At 38.6% G+C, this 18,228-nt stretch overlaps 4 protein-coding genes across 5 annotated transcripts; 1 reads left to right on the top strand and 3 right to left on the bottom strand.

Moving 5' to 3' along the window:
• Positions 1–10: 10 nt before the first annotated feature.
• On the bottom strand, positions 11–5,147 carry hes6 (hes family bHLH transcription factor 6). The gene is made up of 5 exons (XM_020924345.2): positions 5,142–5,147; positions 3,663–3,756; positions 3,499–3,585; positions 3,330–3,405; positions 11–782 (listed from the first exon to the last, which is right to left on the bottom strand). The coding sequence occupies exons 2-5, from the start codon at positions 3,735–3,737 to the stop codon at positions 385–387; spliced, it is 636 nt and encodes a 211-aa protein (XP_020780004.2). The 5' UTR covers positions 3,738–3,756; positions 5,142–5,147; the 3' UTR covers positions 11–384.
• Positions 5,148–5,446: 299 nt separating this feature from the next.
• itm2cb (integral membrane protein 2Cb) lies at positions 5,447–9,601 on the top strand. Its single transcript, XM_020922562.2, has 6 exons — positions 5,447–5,699; positions 7,190–7,327; positions 7,441–7,629; positions 7,707–7,817; positions 7,934–8,081; positions 8,598–9,601. Exons 1-6 carry the CDS (start codon positions 5,613–5,615, stop codon positions 8,687–8,689), a joined length of 765 nt encoding a protein of 254 aa, XP_020778221.1. The 5' UTR covers positions 5,447–5,612; the 3' UTR covers positions 8,690–9,601.
• Positions 9,602–9,969: 368 nt separating this feature from the next.
• Positions 9,970–13,550, bottom strand: LOC110159713 (G-protein coupled receptor 55). Of its 2 annotated transcripts, XM_020924321.2 has the most exons (3): positions 12,820–13,550; positions 11,217–11,961; positions 9,970–10,633 (listed from the first exon to the last, which is right to left on the bottom strand). In XM_020924321.2, the coding sequence occupies exons 2-3, from the start codon at positions 11,943–11,945 to the stop codon at positions 10,427–10,429; spliced, it is 936 nt and encodes a 311-aa protein (XP_020779980.1). In that variant the 5' UTR covers positions 11,946–11,961; positions 12,820–13,550; the 3' UTR covers positions 9,970–10,426. The 2 variants fall into 2 exon arrangements, with proteins under 2 accessions (XP_020779980.1, XP_055007578.1); XM_055151603.1 differs by having other exon boundaries at positions 11,217–13,550.
• A 34-nt stretch (positions 13,551–13,584) lies between these two features.
• snorc (secondary ossification center associated regulator of chondrocyte maturation) lies at positions 13,585–18,141 on the bottom strand. Its single transcript, XM_020924416.2, has 3 exons — positions 17,569–18,141; positions 14,387–14,539; positions 13,585–14,256 (listed from the first exon to the last, which is right to left on the bottom strand). The coding sequence occupies exons 1-3, from the start codon at positions 17,642–17,644 to the stop codon at positions 14,147–14,149; spliced, it is 339 nt and encodes a 112-aa protein (XP_020780075.1). The 5' UTR covers positions 17,645–18,141; the 3' UTR covers positions 13,585–14,146.
• Between the last annotated feature and the right edge of the window lie 87 nt (positions 18,142–18,228).

Genomic DNA, 18,228 nt, shown 5'->3' with positions numbered 1-18,228 from the left:
AATCGTTTAACACAGGCAAATTTTGAGGTAGCCTATTAACTTATGTCACAAACTCATTTCATGTATAAATACAAACTAAAAGAAGCTAATGAGACAATATCTTACACAGGGAACATTTAACATCTAGCTGTACAGGAATCTATAATACATCCTAAATAACATAAACATATATACACAGTCTGCTCTTTCTCTTCCAAACGAAGAACCGTACAAGTTTAGATCTTTGCAAAGCAAGTCTAGTAACATTTATTATACATTTCTAAAATAGAAATATTCAAAAGAGCTTCTATGATGCCTTTCAGGTCTATACCATGCGACAGCTCAAGAGAAATGTTCTAAATGCTAAAACTACGTAGCAGTATCTATCTGCCGTACAAGAACAGTCTACCAGGGCCTCCACATTGACTTGGAGTAATAGGGAGATAAGCATAGCACATCTGACTCCTCTGATGAAGAGACATGGCTGTGCTCGGACTCTGTCTCCTCCAGGTCTGAGCAGAGGTCATCAGAGGTGGTGGTGGAGGGAGCAGGGGAGACCAGGCCCGAACACAGGATCTCATTCAGGGACCAGCTGGACAGCTCTGCCAGGCTGTCTGGCACTAGGAGCCTGAGTCGGTCCTCGTTGTTCAGGGGCATGCTCTCCAGGAGGTGGTTAAGGAGCTCGGTGGCCACTGAGGGCTCTATGCCGGGACAACTGGACACAAATGTGTGCACATCATGCATGCACTGAATGTAGCCAGCCGCAAACCGTTCACATGCCTCTCGGTTCACTGCATCCACTTCTGTAAAAAAAAAGAACAAAAAAACACACCATCAGTTCACACAGTGATCATTCTATTTGATTGCTACTATTATTTTATTTATTTACGATCACACACAAAAATGGAATGGCGCGACATGACTCGCCCGTAGTGACCAGGGACCCTCGCCATCACGTAGCAATGCACCAGAGGTTTCCGAAAATGTATAGTTTGTCGGCCAAAAAAAAGCGGAACATTGTTCTCGCATCAGAATATTATTCTTTCTTTCTTATTATTATTTTCCTCCTAACCAACTCACCCATTTTTCACCCACTAAACAATAATAAAAAGTCCTGGAAATTTTTCCATCTGGTAAAACTCGCGCTTCCCTACGTTTTGGCTATTTCCATTTTCCAAACATAAATAAAATGGCTCGTCAGCGCCCCCAAACGACTCAAAAATGCATTAGGGAATACGAATGACACAAAACATTTTTTGCATGTACAGTCATGAAATTTGACAAAGAAGTCGATCATGTCAAGACAAGGAAAAAATATTATTACATCAACACCATCCACTAGGGGGCAGCAATATTGGCTTAAAGTTTGCTAAGCTTTTACAAACTCCTCCGAGGGCGTTCACCCGAACAAGCTCAAATTTGGTCCACATTATCTCAAGACGTGGAACATCAAAAGTTATCCACATTTTTCACACACGTCTTATGGTCTCTGAGGAGTGAAGCAACAAAAAATGCACACAATTTAGGAGATTTACAAATTGCTCCCATTTGCTCAAACGAACTCTGATCATTGAAATTTGAAACATTTGTTAAACTCTCTGCCCTGAAGCTATTTAATGTGAAAATTATTAATTTGGTGCATTAGCGCCCCCTATAGATTGAAACAAAATTTAATATGGAAGAAAATCATTTGTTCCCAAATAGTTGCTCAAAAATTTCTGAAATTTTGCACAAAATTCCATTTTGGCATCCTGATCCAAAAGTCAATGACACCCATTTCATATTTTTTATGGCGTTGCCATAGCGATGACATAAACTCTCCACTGGTAAAATCTACAAATTCTGGCACAAAACTTTGGCCGATTTTACTCAAATTTTAATCGTTGATTGACACCCCGACCCTGAACAGATTTATATAAGAAAATCTCAGATGGGCACAATAGCGCCCCCTAGGGAAATTGCATGGTACTGCAAACATTTACTTTGTTGTAGACATATAAAATTTGGTAGACAGATTCATGACATGGTCTTGATCAAAAAAGTCAATGACGACCCCATGCCATTTCCCATCGTGTTGCCATGGTGACAGGCCAAACATCTGCCCTCGCCAATGGGATGAACACCAAAAACTTTGGTGTAGACAAACCAAATTTGGTACACAGATGCATCATGGGAACAGGAACAAAAAAGTATATTATGCGGTTGCTCAGCAACCAACAGGAAGTCTGTCATATTGGATTGATCGTGCAACCTGTCCTCGTATTTGAACGAACTCGTCCTAGGGCGTTTGACCCAGACTCACCAGAATCATTCTGTATCATCTAGACAAGTGGGACATTAAAAGTTGTTAAAAGCTTTTTAAAAGGTCAAACGGTGTTGCCGTGGCAACGGTGCAAATTTCGGATTTGTTTTTAGGGCTCACCATCAAACTTCAATGCCAGATAATTTGCACAAACTTTGGCCAATTTCACTCAAATTTGAATCCTGAGTTCACACCTCAACCCTGAACAGACTGATGTAAGTAAAGTGGGTGCAATAGCGCCCCCTAGTGATTTGCACAAACTTTGGCTGATTTCACTAAAATTTTAATTGTGGGTTTACACCCTGACCCTGAACAGATTGATGTAAGAAAATAAAAAAAAAGTGCAATAGCGCCTGCTAGAAAATTTGTATGTAAAAATAAGGTTTTATTTGTGACAGATATACAAAATTTGGTATCCACATTTGTGACATGGTCTCAATTAAAAAACTCAATGATGCTCACATCCCGTTTACATTGTGTTGCCATGGCAACAAGCCAAAATTGTATTCGTGCCAATGAAATGTCCTTACACAAATGTTGGCGTAGCCAAACCAAATTTGGTAGCCAGATGGCAATAAGAACAAAAATGTATATTGTGACCACGCCCCTTTACAAACCGGAAGTCCGCCATCTTGGATAAAAAAAATTTGCCAAATTTTGATAATTACAGGATTAAATTAAGATTTATAAGGCTAGGGTTGGAGCTATGGTTACGATTATGATTAGGGTAAGGTTTAAGCTTAGGCTTATTAGGGTCAGTGTGAGGTGCGGTGTTTGCGGGGTGCGGCGTTTGCGGGGCGCGGTGTAAGCACGCGCGAGGGCCGATCATTGCCGTTTTATATTTTAGCTTATCTTTTCAGTGAAAAATGGAAAGAAGATAAAGTCTCAGCACCAAATTATGATCACGTTTGGTTCTTGGCATCCCTGTCCTATTTAGTATTGCAGCTTCAAGGGACTATTAGCAGATGGATATTTAACTGATGACCTGATTGTGAACGTTCCTGAACCTGCCAAAATTGTCAGCACAGTAGAAATAATTTAGACTCACCATGTGCCCTGTTTTGTAGGATACTCTCCACGCGCCTCACCGTCATCTCAAGCACTTCAGCATTCTCCATTTTTACCTGCAAAAACGGAGCAAATAAACAAGTAGGTATGAGTCACGCAGAATAATACACATCGTTCTTCGGGTTTGTCTCGAGTATTTGAGTTCTTACATCGGCGTCCGCGATGAGAACTCGGAGTTCTTGTAAACTTTCATTGATGCGCGCCCTTCTCTTCTTTTCTAACAGGGGCTTCCGTGTCTGCGTAAAATACAGAAAACACATTTACCTTTATGCCAAAGCGCAAAACGTGCGTGCTAATGATGATTTAAACTTACCCTTCTATTAGACCTGTCTCCATAGATGTTGTCCCTTCTGCCCGCTCCGCTGCTGTTGTTTCGGACGGGGGCCATGTTGAGCTTAACCCTGCCGCTGCCAGACAGAGGTGAGTGAAGTTCCGTTAAGAGTTTGTCCAGTGAACAGATGGTGCGTCTTTGCGCAGAGACCACTGGTCGTTAGTGTCGGGTACAGGGCCACTGATTGAGAGCTTTACACGAATGTCTCATTTAAATAACAAAAGGGGACCTGGAAACGAGAACAGGACACCACACGAGGGTGCCTACAGTCCTTTATAAACCTGTGTCCAAATAGAGCCTCTGTGGCATGACCGCAACATACACTAACACTGCACCAGTCAGTAAGAGAAAAACGTTTTTATTGTCAAGCTTTTGACATTTCATATCGCTTCCAGTAACACTCTAAAGCACACGAGGTTTTCTCAGAAGGGTATATGGACTGGCCATGCCTCATGTGAATGCTCATGACCTCCAGAGTTCACTCACTGAGCTGCAGAGGCTGTACTAGCACTGATTAATGACTGGCTGTGGGTGTTGGGGTTTAGGTAGTGAGGCTTGTGAGAGAGTCCTTTTAGATTTCAATCAAATGGATTTCAACTTTGAAACTGGCACCCCAAATGAGACTCACCTGAGCTTACCGAAAATTGATCAAATTGTTATCAGTAAGGTTTTGATTTGAACATTTTTACCTTATGTATGTTGACACAAATAGGTCAAGTTTATGAAATGAAAGGAAATGGAGAAAAAAATAAATAAAAATAAACCATACAATATAAAATAAATACCAATCTTTTTAAGAACCTGTCTTAAAATTAAAAAGAAATCGTGAGATGTCTTAATCTGTTGTATTTTAGGCCAATATATGTAACCACTGGAACAATATGCACAATAAAAAAAATGAAAAAGTTATATAATTTTCATTATAACTTCAAATGTCGGTAGATTTTTTTCATTGAGACAAGCTTTGCACGATTCACAAAATGTACGGTGAACTTGTGGGCAAATAACTACTTTATTTTACAAAAGGCCTATTCTCGCACCTATATCAACCTTATTAGAAAATATATATATATATATTCCCAGATAAACACAATATCCAAAAGGTATAGCATGTTCCTTTCCTAAAATTCTGGAGGAGTCCACCAGTGCACATGCAGTGGGTCATGTGAACAGTCATGGTTATATACATGCTGATGAGAATGAGTGGATGAAATATATTTGCATGTGTTGCTTCATTTACATACCCTTACACTGACTGTATGCGTGTGATTCTCATTAAATTAAGGCAAGAAGGCACATTAGCCATGTGTGCATATTTACACAATGTATCATGAACTACAATAACTACATTAGATTTAGATTAGATTCTGAATAAAATCATCTTATACAGTGAAAATATACCCTTGTACTACTAGTTGCTGATAATTATAGTATTTTCTATCAGCAATTCTGCTCAGTTACCAAGAGTTTTCCAACATCCCTACATTTCCGGATGATCAGTGATGAGAAAAGGAGGTGTAGCTTTAAATAAAATTCGGAAAGCCTTGCCATATCTGGCACTGGCCTTCAGAATAAAGTGAATGCGTGCTTATTAAACCGTAATTAACTAAGTAGGTAATACAAATGAAAACACATGAGTACTTAACGGTGTAACAGTGCATATTAAACAATACATGAGCAATACCAATAGGTATTTTTCGATTCTGTATATAATTATTGGTAATAGACTCTTAAGTTGACATCGACGTGTCTGCTTTTCCTCGAGACCCACACAACGCTTGTTCGTCACAGAAGACGCTCTTCTGAGGTCACTGAGTCCCGGGGGCGATACGTTGCCGTCGGTATAAAATCTTGTAGCAGCACTGTGGATGGACGCAGTGCAACTAAAGCAGAATCAAGACAAAGTACGAGCGACCAGCCGGCACAGCAAACATGGTGAAGATCACTTTTCAGCCAGTTTCGGCGCAGAAGCCCGAAAAAGACAACGACGAGGACAAGATCGTTATACCTCAGGCCCACGTGAGTTTGTACACTTTGTCCCCGTCTTTGTTTTGGGTGGTGGTCATTGTTATGGTATGCATTGTGCAAACGTGAAACCCCAATAGTTTCTCAGATTTGACTTTGAGTGCTATAGTAAAGTAGCATACTACTACTGTTACTGCTCTTACACGCTAGTTTTCATAAGTTGCATAAAGTAAATATTTAGAGGGATTGATTGACTAATTCTGAAATATATGTCCTAAAATATATAATAACCATTCAGTGCAGCAGCAATAAAGTATCTGCACAAGTAGTAATAGTAACAGGTCCTTGATGTGCTATAATAACGATAAAAATGGATGACGTCTTTGCAGGTTACAAGTCTATGGTTTCAACCTTGCCATGTTGACATTACGTCACCTTGTTTTGTCAGCTTAGGTGCTTTATGCAGCTGTGTGCCTTTACTTTGAAGTTAAAATTATGCAGACTCTTTGCCAGTGTGCCAGTGTTTAAGACTTTGTCAGTACGTAAAATGGCAAATTCACCCACAGTCTCACAAAATGGTGCATTATATATTCTCTTAGGTTAATAATGATTACTGCACCTGCAGTGTACCCAAACCGTGACCGCGAGCGTTGTCATTATCATCCTGTGTCGCTCTTAACACTTGTTTTATGTTTATTATAGTTAAGAAAGAGAAATCAAAATGTTTTTTTTTGTTTGTTTTATTTTGTTGTTGTTGTTTTTTTGTGATAACAATTACATCCACAATCAAATTATGTTAGAGTATTGCATTCATCATATTTTACGTCTATCCTCAAGAAACTGTAACTCACATCAACTAATAGTTTTTGAATTATTTCCTGGATAGTTGTTGGGAAAGTTAGCACTGTTTAAGGTTTTTGCCATATAAACAGTCTATGGCCACACCATACAGAATTGTGCATGGAATGACAAATGCACTTCTTTAGAGTTGTGATGCATTTTCTATATATAGGATCACAGATTGTGATCTCAAAGGGCTCTGGGATTCTGATTGGTAGAGACTCTAGCACAGGCGTCACCGCCGATGTGTGAGGATCTATAAATATGGTGAGGGACCCCTACTCTACGCAATAGCTCTTATTCTGACTCCCACTGAGGGCTCCAGGGAACTTTCTGCAAATAAGGATTGTGGAAGTTGTCCTCCAAGAATAGCACTAGATGGCCACGTGCCAACATCTTCGTCAGAGCTTGGCACAATCTGTTCTTCCAGCTTCCGCTCTCCATAGCAGCAGTAGTAAGGATGGCAGCAGATTGACTGAGAGACAGTGGGTGTGGACCTGATATGTGTCTTCTCTGCCCAGTTTATGATGTCTGCCATGACTGCATATATTAGTGATGTCCTTATCACTTAAGATTTGGACATGTCATAGTTAATAATGACCACAGAGAAGCCAACATGGCTTATAGACATACAATATATTTGGCCACACACAACTATTCAAAATAAATTATATATTTTTTTAAACCAATTTTTATTCTTGCAGGAGCATCTGACTCTTCCTGTAAGGTCCAAGAGGCCCTTTCCTACTGGACTCTGCTGCCTTGCGTTTGGTCTGGTGGTCTTCATGTTGGGATTGATACTTGCTTCTGTGTATGTCTATCGCTACTACTTCATATCTCAGGTGAGCCAATATTTTAAATGATCACAACTTGATCAAATAGTTTCATGTTATTTCCAGAGAAATCATTTGGTGCATCCATTGCTGATGTATTTTTTTGTGTGTGTCATTACCAGATGCCCGAAGACAGCTTGTTCCACTGTCGAGTTGTGTATGAGGATTCAGTCTTTGCTCCTCTCAGGGGTCGGCAGGAGCTTGAAGAAAATGTTGGCATTTATCTTGAAGACAACTATGAGCAGATTAGCGTACCTGTGCCTCACTTTGGAGGGAGTGACCCTGCTGATATTATCCATGACTTTCACAGAGTAAGATATTGCAATATTAAACAGTATAATGTTTAATAGTAAGACTTTTTGTGACTAATTGAATTTCTTTACTTAAGGGGCTCACAGCTTATTATGACATTGCCCTGGACAAGTGCTACATCACAGAGTTGAATACAACATTGGTAATGCCCCCAAGGAGTCTTTGGGAGCTGCTAATCAATGTCAAGGTAAGGCACCTTGGTTTGTGTCTTCATTAGGAAATATTTCTGCATGAGAAGGTGTCAGTAGCTTATTTTGCTTGTTAGTCCACTCACAACTAATGGTTGATTTGCTCTTGCCACAGAGGGGGACATACCTTCCTCAGACCTATATCATTCATGAGGAGATGGTGGTGACAGGGAGGGTGAGGAGCATGAGGTCACTTGGTCCTTACATCCACAGGCTTTGCTTTGGCAAAGAGACTTACCGCCTTCGACGCCGTAGTCACCGACGTAAGTACATGCCCCTCTTACACTTCCTCTGACTCTGGCCGCATCACCATATCTTCCTCAAGCACGACTGAATTCACACACAGTTAGAGTTGTGTAGGAGTAAACACGTTGTAAGAAGCCTCGGACAACAAATACAACCACGTTCACTCCAAATAGGGCACTTCTTCCAAACTGCAGATCTTGTCCATGTTAGAATCCTCCTCACACAACCTGCCAGTGGCTATGTGGGAGGGCAGGGAACTTCCTGCTCCATGACTCACTACAGTGGACACATCCACACACTGTGGAGGAGGCTGTGATGCACAAGTGATTTCTGTGTCGTTGGTGGTTTTGATTGGAGCAGGAGCCTCAGAAATGATGCAACAAAATTCCCTTGTAGTACATATATGGATGTGATTTCTCAGGGATAACCTCAGATGATTCAGACTTTTTTGCAATGTGAAAGAGAACCAAGCCCAGCTTTCACTATTATTCAAATGGTTTCTAAAAGACCCTGTCCTCTGTTATGTCTTGCAGGTATTGAGAGACGTGAGACACAGAAGTGCCACAGCATTCGTCATTGCGAAAACACTTTTGTGGTCGAGACTCAAATCTGTGATAGGATGTAAATGCCTTGCAGAAATCACGACTAGTCAACACTGAAGCCAATCTGAAACAATACCTCTTGAAACCTTAGGCTTTCAACTGCACTTTAAGACCAAGTTTTTGTCCCACAATATATGTTTGTCTAATGTGTGTTGTTGTGGAACAAATGCTTAATTTGTCATAGTTTTTGGGTTTTTGTTTCATGGTCATTTTTAATGTGTCTAAATATACTGTATCTGTAGCTAGTCTAGTGTGGCAACAATAGTGTTGACTTTGGATTATATTTTTTCATGCAGCAGTGCTCTGTTTGTGAGGGCTCTTGCACTCTGTGTCTTAAATAGTTTCTGTTTTGTTTTTAAAGCAAAAATGGCAAAGCATACCTCATGTAGTTTAGACACTTCTTAAATGATTCATTATTCAATGTTGTATATAATATCTTAAGCAATATAAACTGTAAATTATTTTACTTAAATATTTCCTGCATAGATTTGTATATAAATGTTTTCCATGAATAGTCATTTTTTAGTTTGGTATCACACTTTTCATATTTCTTTTTATTTTATGGCTTCATGACTGTATTTAGAAGCAGTGCTTTAGAGAAGCAGGAGAACCAAAGTCTATGTTGGGCTACAATATGCTTAGAAATGAAATGGTAGAGGTTATATCACTTACTGTAGAATCATGATATCGAGGTTCACTGTTCTGTTCTTCCCCGTCTTCACTTTGACTGTGGTCTTCTAAATATCCCTCTTGTTTTAGCATACTTAATTCAGCACTGTTCATTAATACCAATTGAAATAATTGGGTGGTGTGTCTAATGTAAAATTGTCTCTGTTGACAGAGACCTCTCAAATGTGTTCATATTTCATACCTTATTTTGCTGTAAATGAGATTCTTGTAATATCTTTCTGCTTTAAAATAAATAATGAACCTTATGTTTCTGGGTCTTAAATTTAAGTAATAATAAAACATCTAACAGATATGAACAATATTTGGAGCACGTTTAGGTATGAGAAGAGAAAACACCTTTTTATTCCCTCCTATTTAACAAACTGTCACTACAGGTTTATTAAAAATATAACTATTCATAATATTCATTAAAATTTATTTAGTTATTTATGTGTAAAATACATTTAAAATAAACACAATACTGTTAAATAAAAGTAAAACAAAACAGGGAAACTAGTGATATAATGTATCACTGTTTAAAGTAATAATATATAATGAATTTACAAATACACATACAAAAGCATATAAAAATAAACATAATATAATATATATAATAATATACATATTTCTTGTTTTTAATAGATTGTGGGGTAATTTGTTTTTTGTGTGTTTTTGTTTATATTACAATAATGATATTTCAAATGATAGTAACAATAATTAGAATAAATACTTGAATTTACATATATACATATTATCATACACACCAATATAAGGTTTAATTTTTTGTCTTACTACAAGTATTTTGCTTTTACTATACAGCTGAGTGATTGTGACAAGCTCCAACTGTTACAGATAATACAACGGCTACTGACATTAAACTTCACAACTTCAAAACTATTTACATGTTGTCAAGAAAAAGAAAAAAAAAAACAACCCACACACAAAAAGGGAAATGCTCTAGTTTAGACAACTGCCACTGACCACTAGTTTCAAAAATACAGCCAAAAACCCGGCCGAGCTTTGCCACTGCTTTGCCACATTGAGTCATTAGCTCAGTTAACTTGGGGTCATCTTGGTTTGTCCAGCTGTGGTCAGACTTCAGAGGTGCTGAACGTGGGCCTCCTGTGGCTGATCGTAGATAACCTGGAAGCCCTCTTGGTGCTCCTGACCTCCAGAGTGATGAAGTAGTAGCAAAGAGCATCCAGGCAGCAGGTGACGTTAGACAGACACAGGGAGAGCTGGAGGAACAGACTGATGCGAGTTTTTGAGCTGCAGTCCACAATCACGCCCTGGTGGACCTAAACAGTGAAAATGCAAAGCCATTTGTCACAGATTTTCTCCATAATATATTAAACTTTAAAAATGACTACAAATACGCTGTTACACACAATGTTATTTTGCCTTTAGATCCCCACCTATTAGCACTTATGTGATATTTGTCACATTAACAGTTTGCGTCCTAGTTACACAGGTTACACTGATTTATAATATTATCTCAAGAGAAGATTTTAAGATTTTTTTTCATCATCGCAAACGATTACAAATATATTATTGCATACACTTAACACACAATACATTTTAATGATAAACTTTTTAACATTTATATATATATATACTTTTTTATTTTAATGTGTGTTTTATTTACAGATAAAACTACAATATACTACACAGAATTTGTATATTATTTTACTATATAAATAAAATAGCAGAATATAGTATCTATCTAACTTAAAAGTCATTACAAAATGTACCTAAAATTTAAGACGGATTTAATTTTAGAGGTCCACATAATCTTATTAATTTTACTATGGGGGATCAAATGCATACCTGTGTATTTTTATTTGGTAATGAACTTCACATTCTAGCTTTTTCTGTGCTTACCAGGAACTGCAACAGGATGGCCAGGTGGCTGGGTGCTAGGGGAAGCAGGAAGGAGCACAGACTGCTGTAGATGTACTTGATATAGGCTATGCTCTGTGAACTGCGTTGCCCTGAAAGTTGCAGTGCCCAGATGGTCTTCACCGAGCAGTAGACCACCACCAAGGAGGGCACCAGGAACCCAAACACCTGAAGGCAGATGATGATCACCGGCCTCCAGCCTTGCGCAGAAAATCTATGAAAGCAGTGAATTTCGGTACGTCCTGCTTGTCTAAAACTGGAGATGGTCGTTGAGATAACTACCAGCACTAGCGCCCACACACCTACACATATCCCCAGGGCTTTTCTGCGTGATCGCCGTTCCTTGGCCTTATAAGGGTGACATATGGCCAACCAGCGATCCACAGCTATACTCATAATAGTGTAAATGCTGCCATAAATTCCAAAAAAATACAGGGCTTCCAGGACAGAGCAAAGTGTCTGTCTGTGAGCTGACCACAAGTTGTTGGCGGCATGCATCTTGAAAGGAAGGGGAAAGAGGAGCACAAGGTCCACTAGTGCCAGGCTGGTCATGTAGATGGTGGTCTCCGTCCATTTGGGAAGAATACAACAGAACACAATCAGTGCTCCAACATTACTAGCAAGACCAAGTAAAAAAATGGGCACATAGATGGCTAGCTCCAAATGTTTCATCAGTTCATCCACAAATTCGAACGAGCAGTTGTTTGTCATAGTGAAAGCGGTAGAGCTGTGAAGAGATTTTGAAGTGTCAAAAAAGAACAAAAAAGAAAAGGCTTGAGAATGTTTCTGAGCTAGTTCCCACAGTCGATCAAAGTTTCTAAAACCACCCAAATGTGTGGGTTTCGGAAACTTTTTAGTCACTACTGTTTTGAACCTACAGCACATACACAGACTAATTACATAACAAATAATTTTATGCAGTGCTTGCTTTGGCACACTGGAACAGTTAAAGGCCATTCTGTTGAGTTAATGTTAAATTATAAAAAAATATATCTTTTTCCTTTTTTTTTATTTTATTTAAGAAACTAGAATAAACTTAGTCTTATTCTATACAAATATACATTACCAGTGAAAAGTTTGGACACACCATCTCATTCAATGTTTTTTGTTATTTGTATTACTTTCTACATTTTATATACATGCAAAAGATAACAAATATAAATTTATTTCAGATTTTTTTTTTTTGACAAAACAAAGGGTGGCTACTTTGAAGATTTGAAGCTAATTTTTATTTTTTTTTCTCACAAAATTAGTCCAGTTATTCAACTTTTTTTTACTTTGCTACATAATTTCACATACAGTATCTCTCGTCATATATTTGATGGTTTTAGTAAGTATACAAAATGTAGAAAGTAATGTAGAAAGAGTGTACGAAGACTGTGTAGATAGATTTTCATTAGCATTTGGCTGCCATTTAAAGCTACATAGATGCAAAAACAATGTTACTGCATGAAACAATTGTCAATCATCAACAAGTACTGCCAATAAGTATTTAACCTTAGCTGTCTCAAACCTATTACCTACTTAGTCCTGATATAAGAGCTATATCAGTAGTATGTGTGAGTGTGTGTAGGTGAGAGCTTACCACACTGATGTTCATTCAGTTGTTTTGGGTCATGTGTGGCGGTCTCAGCAGTGCCACCCAGACACACTTCTGCTTTCTTCCACTTAAGTTTCATCACTTCCTGACTCATGCCAGTCGTCATGTACATTAGGATTTTTTTTAAAACCCCAAAAACAAAGCCAATGTGACACTGTTCAACCTTTTAAGTATAACTGTGCCACAAAAATCTGTTTCTCAAGCTTTAAAATTATCCATGAATATTTTCTTGCTAATTTGAATTGCTTTAACAAGGGTAAAATGTTTCAGTTAAATAATTAAACTAAAACCAAAAGTGTCACTGGGTTTTTTTGTTGCAGGAAGTATTTTTCAAAATTGTTAATGCTTCAAAATATGATGCCACTTTCATATGACCCTCATGTGATAAATGTGATAGACAGTTGTTCCTCTAATTTCAAAAGTTAGTGGGACAGAGACTCGAATCGCTGGTTGTTCTTTTTGGTTTCAGGTGCTGAGATGACTTGGGCGCAGGATACGGGCTGAGATTTATGTGATCTTTTGAGAATGCAAATACAAACCACAGTAGGACCAATAGGTAAGATGAATTATAAATTGGGTCTTGGGGCCCCAAACAATGTTCCAAGTAACAAACAAAAACTAAAGATACAATTGTAAAATTCAGTTTAACAACTTTGAAACCACATTAATCTTTGTACATCTATAACGACAAAAGATTAAAAAAAAAAAAGAAAAAATACTGAATACCTTGAGAATAATAACATAAGTCTGTTGGGAGACAAGAGTTCAGGTTTACTTTTATAAATTGTATTTGCCATCACAGAAAATACTGAATGTGATCATTGCTAATAATGTTTCCATGGCAGCTGAGACAAGTCGCTCTTTAGCACCCCATTACTCGGTTTGTATTTACAAAAATACAAATCTGCATATCTATTGTCCTCTTTGGTTTCTACAAATATATGGGTTCAAAACAACAAAACAAAAACATGAAAAAACACAAACAAGACTAAAATGAGTTGGAGCTCTGAAGCCACTGTGTAATTGCAGCAGCATTTTGCACTGGAAGAACCAGCCAGTTTCACATTGTCTTTGAAGGAGAACATTTGAACATGAAGCTTTGAACAGGAAATCTAATATTAGGCTGCTGCCTTAAAGGGACCTGCCACATTTAGCATCTAGCGAAGCAACTCATCATTGATGAGGGGGAAGGCAGTATGGGAGCCGAGAAGTCGAGAAGACACCCCTCTAAAAAAAAAAAATCACAAACTCACAGTTCTCCAAACACGTACACACTCATACCACTCTCACACATGCACAAGGCGGGGCTGCTTTAGGAGGCTGTGAACTTTCGGAGGGCTATGACGATGAGGGCAAGGAGGACAGACGCTCCCAGGAACACTGCTATCACAATGGCTGTGATGGCCCCGGGCCCCAGGGCGTCTGTATGGACATAAAGACAAAACACCTAGTGATCTACAGATGGAGGGAACTAAAACATTAACCTATTTTAAAAACTGTTAAAATGTGCAATTTAACTTTTGGACATTGGAATTGTGCTTTGACCATTCACCTTCTTCCTCTTCCAGGGTGTTACTGGTTGTGGTGTCGTCGTAGTCGGAGGTTGTTGTTTCAGGGAAGGGGTCTTTAGTGGTGACATCAGTGGGCAAGTCATCTCCAGACGTGTCCTGGCTGTCTTGAGACGTTACTGCAGGATGTAGTGTTTCTGGAAAGTGTAATAGTTTAATGTGAGACTGGTGGAAATGTATTTGAGAGAGGAGCTGTAGTTACTTTACAGACTGTCACTGTCCGGCCTAACGGCTCAGAACCTTGTATAAGGCCCTCTTTGTAGGTTACACATCTCACCGTTTACCCACACATCATGCTTAACGTGTTTTATTTTCCATTAGGACTTAACTACCATGCATTTATGCTGCAAATCAAACTACAAATAGACAATGTTAACTCAAATGTAACCATGTTTTGATAGATCAGACAAATGTAAGACTGTGTTTACTATCCCCCTAAGATTAGGGCTGATTTTTTCAAAAACATCTTAAGTGCATCCCCAGTTAAAGCTGAAGGTTTTGAAACCCTTTGGAGTATAAACAAATGTTTGGGCTCTTTGTGACACTGACTCTCTGATTATAAGTGGTAACAAGCCATTTGATTTAAAATTCCTCTTAGATTTTAGTTTATTTTGGTAAATATAAAGGAGTAAAGGTGCCATCTGGAGAGATAGACTGATAGACAGTAGATTGAGCAATTGTTTGGTGTCGACAATTTTTATTTCAAATTTGAAGCATACATCACTAAAGCACTTGTAATCCAGATGCAATGCCGATTAAAAAATAATTTAAATTGGTATTTTATTTGTGCATTTGGAGAAGAAACTGATTCCAATTCTTCCCAGAATGGATGATTTCATTGAAAATAAATGGGTTACAGCTTTCCCTTTATGTTAATATTAACATGTCTAATGGCTTGAAAATTCACTTTTATCAGGTGGCTGACAAAAGGGACCCTCCTCATCTTAACATTAAAAGTAAAATACAATAGTCAGAACACAAGTTGCCTGTTCTTATAGACAATGTACAATAACTACTGCCATTCAAATATATAAAATATACAATCCCCATTTTAGCTCGCAAGCTGAGGTCACCATCTTGTAATCAAACAACCATTAAGCCATTTGTGTGAAGTCCTAATTGCAAAGGGAGGAATATTTGATCCCCATCTTCAGAAGTAAATAAACTGCACACACAAGCCAATCCATTCACTGATCCCATCCTCAACGGGACTCACACCAAGAAAACCAATGTTTACCCTGTGCTTATTTAACGCTACATATTTACTTTGTACCTTCTGGCGCCCACCAAAAATTCTCTCAACCCATTTTCCTTCTATAGGTCCTTAGAAAATACTTCATGGGAAGTGCAGTACATAATGCATTGGAATAAAACACAAACGCCAGGGTACAGTCTAGTCATAATGTTTGGATGTGTAATTTCTGTGTTTTGATGTTACCATGTTGACTCTGTCTTGTGCAGCTTCCTGTGCACAAACTGGCCCGAGTTTTGGAGTTTGGGGCCTCCAGCCAACATGGTCATCAATGAGGCCTTGAGCTGTAGGCACAAAAGGCAGCTTGTGCGGTCAACAGCCAGTAACAACCGGCCCAGGCCCAAAGCAGGTACGAACCGGCCACTCGATGTCAAACAAACTTGTTTATTAAATAGTGTCTATGTACGGAAACCTGTCTAGCGGATGGGCAGAAGGGAAAATTAAATATGGTCTCATTGACTTGATCATATTTTTGTGTATGTATAATATTATATTTTTATCATAACGTGTTCTGTGTTCCATGATGTGGTGTTACCATATTAAAAATGAAACTTTGATTCGACTCATAGCTGTAATGTTGATTTACTCACATAAATAAACCATCCAAAAAGAAAGCTGAAGCCCTCCTTGCCTAGTGTTGCCAGATTCTATGCCAAAAAAAACTTTAGATTTGAGCCCTCAGTTATTGTACATTCTTATTCAGCAGGAGTTTACCTTAAGTTTTCGTTTTTTTTCCAAGTTGGAGTTAGATTCTTACTTGAAATCACGCTTGAAGAAGACATGCTCCAGCTGTCAGTCCTTTAATACTTATAGCAGAAATTCAAAAGCCTGATAAATCTTGGTAAAGTCCCAGAACACACTTAAAACACAGGACCATTTGTTAGTTTCTCCAGTCAGGATTTCACACTGGCCAGAGAGATGGCAACGTGAGCAGACAGGCGTGCGTGAAAAACGTACTATTCCCAAACTGGACACTGGCTCTCCGCTTTGGCCCCCTCGAGGCCTTGTTTCATACTTTTTAATTGTATGAGTCAGTGAGCTTTTCTGACACATCCCATCGTATCTCCCATGCTGGGCTAACTGCGGAGTGTCACGATGCTTGAATCATCAGGTTGGTGGTGTGGTCAGGACTGTTGGAGAGTTGCAACCAAAACATTTTGACACAGCCACACCAACATCACAGTAGGGGAACAAAGTCATCCATAGTACAGTTTCAAATAAGAAAACTTGACTTTCAATAAGAGACCCTAATACTGATGCACGTCATAAAAGAGCGTGATTATACAAGGACAACTGTAACACTAAGCTGACAAAAACAAGGTCTTCACAGGTCAGATTTTTCAGTGACTTTGGCATCTCACATTTTGTCTCAGGAAATGGGCAGCTTGTCAACCCAGTGGCCTCTTGACCCTAACTTAGATCAGTACGTGACTAATTTGCAAAGATGTTTTTGCTGTAAGCAAGACCAAAACGTAATTCACAGCTTTTTCATATCATGCCATTTTTCATCTATAAAATGTTCAAATCTGCCAACATTGTACCCTCTCAAACCAGCCTCTGTGAGATTTGGGCTTAATGTGCGTCATAGGTGGTAAGTGTTGCGTTTCAGACGATTTCAGGATTCATGAAAGCCACTGAGTCATCCTGTTTGTCAAAGCACAGCATTCACAGCTCCAACAACTGCATCTTTTACACCGAGTAGCACCGCACATCCAACTCATGCATGCGTGTGGCAAAAAGGAGGAATGTCCAGACATACTTTAAACATTTTAGTATTTTAGTGCAAATTCACAGGTACTAAGTTATTGTATTAAAAAAATAATAAGTGTTGCACTGAATTTCCCTTGGGATTAATAAAAGTGTCTCTCAATCTGTTTTAGAAAAATGAATGCAAAGTTATAATAAGCTTCTTACCTGTGTTTACAAGGTTTACCAAGAAGCCTAGAAGCACAAGAAGGACCATTCTGCAAATAACATTTCTTGGAACCATGGCGATGAAGTGAAAGGCTCGTTAGTAGCCCAAAATCTGGTCCTGCTGTAATGGGATTGAAGAAGAACATGGAAGTGCACAAGAGGGGAAAGGTAGGTCTAGGCCCTATAAAATGGGGAGGGGCGAGGTGCGTACTGCCCAAGACGGGACTGTCTGACTCTGGACAGTGTGTACTTTGTGAAACATCATTGAAAGCACACCCTCCCGAACCTCAGAGTTTTGGGTTAAATACAAGATGACCTTGGGGTCACTTGAGTTTGTGTTACACGTAGTTGTGAAGTGTAAAATTCAGAGAGGTATCAAAAGGGCACATTAGATCAAACATTGCATTTACCTACTGAAAAAAGCATATCTTTCAATTTTAAAGTCTACACTCATGTCCTAAGAACTTGACAACGTAGTGATTTAGATTAAGTAGCATGTGATGAACAGTAAACAATGAATTTTTTATAGCAATGTAAATATGGTAGAAAATTGCCACTTCCTCAAAAACAGAGTTTCACTTCCTACATTAAAAAATTTAATAATGAAAGACTGCTTCATTGACATGCAACTTCCTAAACAGGAATAGTACATCATCATCT

Source organism: Boleophthalmus pectinirostris, unplaced genomic scaffold (assembly GCF_026225935.1).
Source record: "Boleophthalmus pectinirostris isolate CB_2022bp ecotype Guang Dong unplaced genomic scaffold, ASM2622593v1 HiC_scaffold_16, whole genome shotgun sequence".
NCBI lineage: Eukaryota > Metazoa > Chordata > Actinopteri > Gobiiformes > Gobiidae > Boleophthalmus > Boleophthalmus pectinirostris.
Note: the sequence above shows the minus strand (reverse complement) of the source record. Positions and strands in the feature narration are given on the sequence as shown.